At 44.9% G+C, this 7,816-nt stretch overlaps 1 protein-coding gene across 1 annotated transcript; it reads right to left on the reverse strand.

Annotated features, from left to right (window-relative positions):
- Positions 1-7,014: 7,014 nt before the first annotated feature.
- LOC116515045 (barrier-to-autointegration factor-like) lies at positions 7,015-7,319 on the reverse strand. Its single transcript, XM_032226928.1, has one exon. The coding sequence runs from the start codon at positions 7,288-7,290 to the stop codon at positions 7,021-7,023; it is 270 nt and encodes an 89-aa protein (XP_032082819.1). The 5' UTR covers positions 7,291-7,319; the 3' UTR covers positions 7,015-7,020.
- Positions 7,320-7,816: the final 497 nt, after the last annotated feature.

Consider the following 7,816-nt stretch of genomic DNA (forward strand, 5'->3'; position numbering starts at 1 on the left):
CCCCCTCAACACCTTGCAACAGCCACCTTCAACCCAGCAGAGATCACACTATGCCAACCTTTGCAAGCCTTCCTGCATCCTGCAGCAGCACTCCCACTTCAGAGGTGGGATCCAGCAGGTTCTGACCAGTTCTGGAGAACGGGTAGTGGAAAATTTTGAGTAGTCAGAGAACCGGTAAATACCACCTCTGACTGGCTCCGCCCACATCTATTCTCTGCCTCCCGAGTCCCAGCTGATCGGGAGGGAATGGGGATTTTGCAGTAACCTTCCCCTGCTATGCCCACCAAGTCACGCCCATCAAGCCATGCCATGCCATGCCACACCCACCAAGCCACACCCACAGAACCAGTAGTAAAAACTTGGGAATTCCCACCACTGCCCTGCTTGTAACATGTATTGTAGTCTGTCAGGCGCCAGCCCCTCTGGCAGCCAAATCAGATGAGGAGACAACATGGGAGTCAGGGCCACCATCAAGGCAATCTGAGAGCTCCAAGGGGGAAGCGGGAATGGAGCTGGCAGAGAGAGAGAGAGGAGAGACAGAGGTGGAGCCTTAGCTGTCCAACAACCCTCAGATGGAGAGTCAACAGCCTCCAGGTCTGGAGGTGGCTGATGAGGAAGAGGAGGAATAACTGGGTCCGATGCTTGACACGTGGCTGCGCAGAAGGCAGAGAAGAGGGAGAGCAGCGGAAATCTATGGGCCAGTCCTTGGCATGGAAGAGCCATTGTTGCTGGCCAACTATTCATATCCCTGCCATTCAGCCACTGATAGCCTACACTTCCGAATCCTGTCTGAAAATTATCAGCATTCTTCTTGGAATCTGCAGTGCCATCTGAGCATGTATGTGTGTGAGTGTATGTGTGTGTCTGCTGCTAGAAGAAAATGAGCACACCCTTCAAGGACTTCCCTTTGCAAGCATGAGAAGAGAGAGAAAGAGAGAGAGAGAGACTCCTGGTGTACTGAGACCATTTCACGAGGAAAGGGAGCGAGCATCACTTTCCGCAGGACTTAGAGACTTCACAGCCTGCTGTGAGAGAGCGGCCTGCTGGAGCTCCTAATAACGGGAATGTTTCATAAATGCAAAGGGCTTGTCATGTTTGGTTCCCTATGCAGCCTTCCTGAGTAGCTTGCCTGTCAGCCTGCTTGTGAGCCGCATGAGACTTGCAACTTCTCACTAATTTATTAGAAGCCAACAGGAAATTGCAAATCCTGCTCAACGGTAGCAAATGGGGATTGTAGGCAGCGGTGGGACTCACTTACCTTCCTATCAGTTCGCAAATGTGAGCGCGCTCACCTTCGCTTCACTCTCATGGCATGCTGCACCTGTGCATACGCCACCTTGTGCGCATGCGCAATTCTCATGCATTACATCAGGGTGGGTGGGCGGAGCTTCGCCCCGAACAGGAGAGAACTGGCTGAATACCACCTCTGATTGTAGGGCATTGCCATTGCTAAGCAACACAGTCGTGTGTCCCTATGCTTTATATCTGCATTCCTTACCAATAGAAATTCCAATCCTAACTATGTACCACCCTTCTCCAAGGATTACCTGAATACTCTTCTGCAGCGTCAAAATGGTGGAAAGTAGTACAAATTAATACTAAATACAGGTAGTCCTTAACGTACAACCACAAATGAACCCAAAATTTCCATTGCTAAGTGAGATAGTTGTAAGTGAATGTCGCCCCGTTTTACTTACTTTCTTGTCATAGCTGTTAAGTGAATGACTACAGTTGTTAGTTACTAACAGGCTGGTTAATTGAAACCAGCTTCCCATTTCGTTTGTCAGATGACACAAACACACCCCGCCAGGACACTGCAACAGTCATAAGTATGAGCCAGTTGCCCAGCATCTGAATCTTATCAGGTGACCATGAGGATACAGCAATGGTTGTAAGTGAGAAAAATGATCACAAGTCACTTTTTTCAGTGTTTTTCAATGTTGTAACTTTGAACCAGTGGTGGGTTTCAAATTTTTTTAGAACCTCTTCTGTAGGTGTGGCCTGCTTTGTGGGAGTGGCTTGCCAGCCATGTGACTTGGTGGGTGTGGCTTGCCAGCCATGGACTTGATGGGCGTGGCTTGCCAGCCATGTGACTGGGTGGGCGTGGCCAACTTGTAAATGTGGTGAAACTCACAACAACACTCTTGCTTAGCAACCAAAATGTTGGCTCAGGAACTCTGGCATTGAAGCACACAAATCTTAAAACCGTCAATTACAAGACCCTTGCACCCCTAACGCTTTAGGGAAAAAAACCCTCAGGGGTGTTCAAACTTGACAGCTTTAAGACTTGTGGACTTCAACTCCCAGAATTCCTCCTCGTCATGTTGGCTCAGGAACTCTAGCATTGAAGCACATAAGTCTTAAAGCTGTCAAGTTACAAGACCCTTGCACCCCTAACCCTTTAGGGGAAAAAACCTCAGGGGTGTTCAAACTTGACAGTTTGAAGACTTGTGGACTTCAACTCCCAGAATTCCTCCTCTCACTCTTCATCTTGATGATGTGCAGACTGGCGGGGGAGGGAGCTGGAACCGGTTCTAAATGGCACTGTAGGTTTGTGGAACCTCTTCTATAGAAGAGGTTAGAACTGGCAGGAACCCACCCCTGCTTGAACAGTCACTAAATGAACTGCTGTAAGTTGAGGACAATCTGTACCTATACCAGAAAGTGAATGGAGACTTACCCCTCCTTGCTGTTGTCATCTTTGACTTCAATCAGGTTGTCCAAGTCGGGGCTTGTTTAAACATGAAACAAAATCAGTACAAAGATTTCAAGCAGGTCGAATTGTTATTGAGCTTTAATTCCTTTTTTTAAATACATTTAACATCTGAATTACAATCCTGGATTCAATCTGCAAGTAGCTATTACTAGCAACACTGGTTATTTGAATGAAAAGACAAGGTATAAATTTAACAAATAATGTGTATGAATAATATAGCTACATAATACTTGGAAAGAAGTGGGTATGAATATATGTTTTAAAGTTCTACAAGGAAGCATAAATGGATAAGCATTGCCTCCTTATCAATGTTAGCTTCACATGGTTTTTCGGGGGGGGGGGAGTGACAATTATTGTAGGCAATAATTATTGTAGGGCTTCAGTAGGCAAGAACCAGACCAGCATAGCTGCAACAGCTTTTATTGACTCAAAATGGAACTGGGGAACTGCAGACAAATGCCTGTGATTTATACTCTAGGCCCACAGGACCAAAACCAATCAAGAACAAGAAAAAGCCTGCCCAGATATAAATGTTCTACATTTCCCTCTAAAACAGTTAGTGTCATCTAAGGTTAGTTTCACTTTAGCATAGTTGACAGTTAAGGTCATCTAAAGGTTTTACTTTAGCACAGTTAGCACAACTATATACATCCAATCCATAACGACTAGGAAAAATTAAAACAATACTCTTTTCAAAATACAATATCAGTGCTGATTTCACTTGAAGACTTACCACTTCTCTTCCCATTTAGAGGTACGATTCACTTTGATAAAATCATCTATGTCTTGGTGCCTGCAAATTTGAAACAAAGCGAAGGCGATTTATTCTCAATATATGCTGAAATTTAGCTGATAACCAAGAAGCACCAAACTCTCTAACTGCTACCTTCTAATGACCATGGATCTATCTTTTTAGCAATTTACAAGACAAAAGCACAGTCCTTCCAGGAAATCATTGAAAATGATAATGTCCATGTTTAGAGGGTGGAGGAAGCCACAAAAGAAACAGCTATCTTTGATTTAGTGGGATGCGGTGGCTCAGTGGCCTAAGACACTGAGCTTGTTGATCAGAAAGTTCGGCAATTCGGAGGTTCAAATCCCTAGTGCCGCGGAACGGAGTGAGCTCCTGTTACTTGTCCCAGCTTCTGCCAACCTAGCAGTTCGAAAGCATGTGGAATTGCAAGTAGAAAAATAGGGACCACCTTTGGTGGGAAGGTAACAGCATTCCGTGCACCTTCGGCATTTAGTCATGCCGGCCACATGACCACAGAGATGTCTTCGGACAGCACTGGCTCTTTGGCTTTGAAACAGAGATGAGCACCACGCCCCAGAGATGGGAACAACTAGCACATATGTGCAAGGAGAACCTTTATCTTTTTATCTTTGATTTATTAAAGATTTGTAAAGATTCAACCAGAAAAAGTGAAGGTACTTTGTGAAAAGTGAATCAGCAGCCTCTTCCTGAGGCAACTGCTAGAATTTATTCAAAGTAAGGTCGCACCGTCGCAATATAAGAGCCACATCTTTTGAACATGTGTGTGACACGCATACGAAAGAGATGGAATTTGCAGTGTCAGTTTTACACTACTTCTTCCCTCTCTACAGATGGCCCTTCCCTCCTCCTCTTCCATATTCACCCTCTCACTTCAGCCATCTGCCAGCCCTTTGGTAGATCAGATAAGGAAATAGACATTGCAAGGACTATGGGAACTCTGTGGTAATCTGCTAGACATTCCCTCTGCCTCCACTTATACTGTACAGAATCAAGGCAGGGTTATTTTGGGTCTCCTTCTCACAGTCCCTGTGTTTCTCAGGTACATGATGTTGCTTACTGCCTCCTTTATCTGTGAATGTGTCTTGTCTTCCTTACACCTTCGCAACATGGGTTCCTGATTCCAACACATGAAATCAGCCTTTCAGAGACTAATTAGTTACAATGATAAATTATTTAAACTTCCTGCAATATTTACAAGAGTTCCATATTGGCAATTTACATGTATATATTTACAACTCTATGGGCTTGTTAAACTAAGACAGGGGTATCAACTCAAGGCCCATGAGCCGAATCTGGCCCATGGGATGCTCAGATCTGATCTGTGGGAACAGCGAAGGACTGGCCCGTGGAGCTCCGTTTTTCACTGACAGAGTGCTTGGGCCACCCTAGCCGCTCCCCCACTTCCGACATGAGTGATGTCAAGATGGCCACGCCCACCCTAGCCATGCCCAGCCCAGCCCCCAAGGTCAAACACAACCCTGATACAGTCCTCAATGAAATCGAGTTTGACACCTCTGAACTAAGAACTAACTATGGCTGCTAAGACCATTCACTTAATTTTGTAACTAAAATGGAAGGGAATTCTTTCTGGTCAAGACACTGCATGATTTAAAACTCATTAGATTTTACACAACTCATAGGTACAAATAGCACCATCCAAGATGTTTGACTACACATTCCCCATCTGCCCTCCACTACTATTTGTAGTCACAGGAAGAATGTAATTCATGGCTCTTGGAGGAACTTCCTTTAGTGGATCAAACCAGAGGCCACACTTATTTTGATAAGAGGAAACACACACACAAACTGTAGCAGTAAACTAATTTCATCCTCAGAAGAATCCCATATAGGATACCCAGTTCCCCTTACTAGTTGTTACACTGAGGTGGCAGGTCAAGAAAACGAACTGTAATTCCTATCTTCTCGTTCTCCCCATAGTGGCAGGCAAGTAGTCCTTCAGTTGCAACAATTGAGCCCAAAATTTATGTCACTAAGTGAAACATTTGTTAAGTGAGTTTCCCCCCATTTTATGACCTTTCTTGCCACAGTTCTTAAGTGAATCATTGCATTTGTCGAGTTAGTAACATGGTTGTTAAGTGCATCTGGATTCTCCGTTGACTTTGCTTGCCAGAGGGTCACAAAAGGGATCACATGACCCCAGGATACGACAATGCTCATAAATGCGTGACCCAGTTGCCAAATACCTGAATTTCGATCAAGTGACCATGAGTAGGTTTGCAATGGCCATAAAGTGAGAAACGGTCACTAGATCAGTGTTTCTCAACCTAGGCAACTTGAAGATGTCCGGACTTCAACTCCCAGAATTCCCCAGGTTGAGAAACACTGCACTAGACCATACCTACTTATTTAACAAATCAGGCTTTTTTATAATGTTAACTATTTTTGTGAGATACAACTCATAAAATTTATCCAGATCTGAGGAAGGCAAATAAGCTATAACAAAATTTAAAAGCTTAGTCTCAGAAAAGTTACAAATCAGGTACATACTTCCCCAGCTGATGTGTACATACCTCTTATTTGTCCTGCTGTCTAAGATAGGCGAGGTGTTTACCTTATTAGTATCACTTCTGCCAGGAATCCTAAATAGCAACAATAGTTTTCACATTAAATATAAAGGATACTAGCTTTTACAATGTAAAGAGTAGCTTTAAAATTAAAAGCTAGTATTTATTTGAAAGTAAAAAGAAACCATTAGCTTTTTCATGCAGTTCCCCAGTGACCAGCACATGTTACTTAGAATTTTTTTCTAATATAGTAAAATATTATTTTATCAATTGAATGTATTATTTTTCTTGAATTAGTGTTCCATGGCAGTCAAATTAAAATAGTCTACCAAGTCCTTTAACAAAGAAGCAAAGAGTCTCTGCAATTAAAGTGACCCCTTACCACTTCAAATGTTCCCTTAATCATCAAACATGATTGATTGGGAAGTTTACTGCAACCTAAAGACATAGGCAATTCTCTTTAAAACACAGTCATTACACCGAACCAAAGAGGAAGTTATGTTTTTTTTTATTAAACACAGCTGATTTTTATTGATTTAAAAACATTTAAATCATTATTTGGGTTCCTGACGTTCAACTGTGCTGGCGTCAAGTCACCCAGAGATCTGAGAAGAGACCAAGGACCTCTGCACCATTTTTCATAATACAAATCTCAATTGTTTTGGAACCAGGAGTTAAACCGCAAAACCCGGGAAAGCCGAGAATTCAGCAGAGGAGGAAGAATTCAACAGACGGAGCTGCAAAAGGGGGGAAGCCAGTCAGGGGGCCGAGACTGGAACACGGTGCCCTCCTCCTCCACTCCCTCTTCGGAGGGGCAGAAGGGGAGGGGGATTAAAAAGGCGCAATCGTTTCTGTCTAGTTTTCGGAGAGGGGTCCCGAAAGGCGCCTCGTGCGTGCTGCAAAGCCGAGAGGGAGTTTCTGCGGAGGAGGATCGAGGGGAACGGTGTCAATGGTCAGCTATAGAAGCCCTCCGAGCCCCGCCCGGCTTTGACCCCCCCCCACCTTCACAAGAAGGCGTCGCACCACTCGCGCAGGCACCCGTGACAGTCTCTGGATTGTTTGGCGTTGGCTCCGCACGTGTCCTTCAGCCACTCGCGGAAGAGGTCTTCGTCCTTCTTCAGCACCAAGAACTGGCCCAGCACGACATAAGCCTTGTCAAACCCTTTGCCTTCCAGCCTCTTGCCAAGGACGTCGCCAATCCCTGCTAACGTGCTAACCGGCTTCTCACCCATCGGCTCGGCCACAAAGTCCCGGTGCTTCTGGCTGGTTGTCATGTTGGCTGCTGCCTTGCCCTGGCTGCTCTCGCGCTCCAACCGTCGCTCCCGCGCAACCCGCAAGTCTCGAGGAAGTTATGTTTAACACCTATTTCCTTTAAGCCAACAAAATTACACCAAAGACAACACATAAGCCCTTTCCTGGCACGTGTTTGCAGTTGACTTAAGCGTGGTCAGGGAATTAACCCAATTTCCTGCATTCCCATGGCATTCAAAAACAAACCCAGCATTGTTTACAGCTGTTGATTTGGCTATTGGTCTCTGACTGAGTGAAGAGAATGTGTCTGGTTCTTGGACCTCTGAGCCCAAAATAGAGGAAGGGGTGTCTGGAACTGCTTTCGCCTTGTGCACAGAGAGTTGCTATTGTGCAGCCAAGCAGCCCTTGGACTGCCTACACTGAGGTGATTGTGATGTTGGAAGAAATGTCCATCTGGGCTCAGCTCCAAGTGGGGAAAAAGACACTGGAAACATGGAGGCTGTTTGGAAAGATGCTTTTAATGGTGGACAGGACTACATGGCTTGAGGT

Source organism: Thamnophis elegans, chromosome 11, assembly GCF_009769535.1.
Source record: "Thamnophis elegans isolate rThaEle1 chromosome 11, rThaEle1.pri, whole genome shotgun sequence".
Taxonomy (NCBI): Eukaryota; Metazoa; Chordata; class Lepidosauria; order Squamata; family Colubridae; genus Thamnophis; species Thamnophis elegans.

Bases quoted from the DNA above. Each gene is read 5' to 3' on its own strand.
- LOC116515045 (XM_032226928.1), bottom strand. From the start codon at position 7,290: ATGACAACCAGCCAGAAGCACCGGGACTTTGTGGCCGAGCCGATGGGT.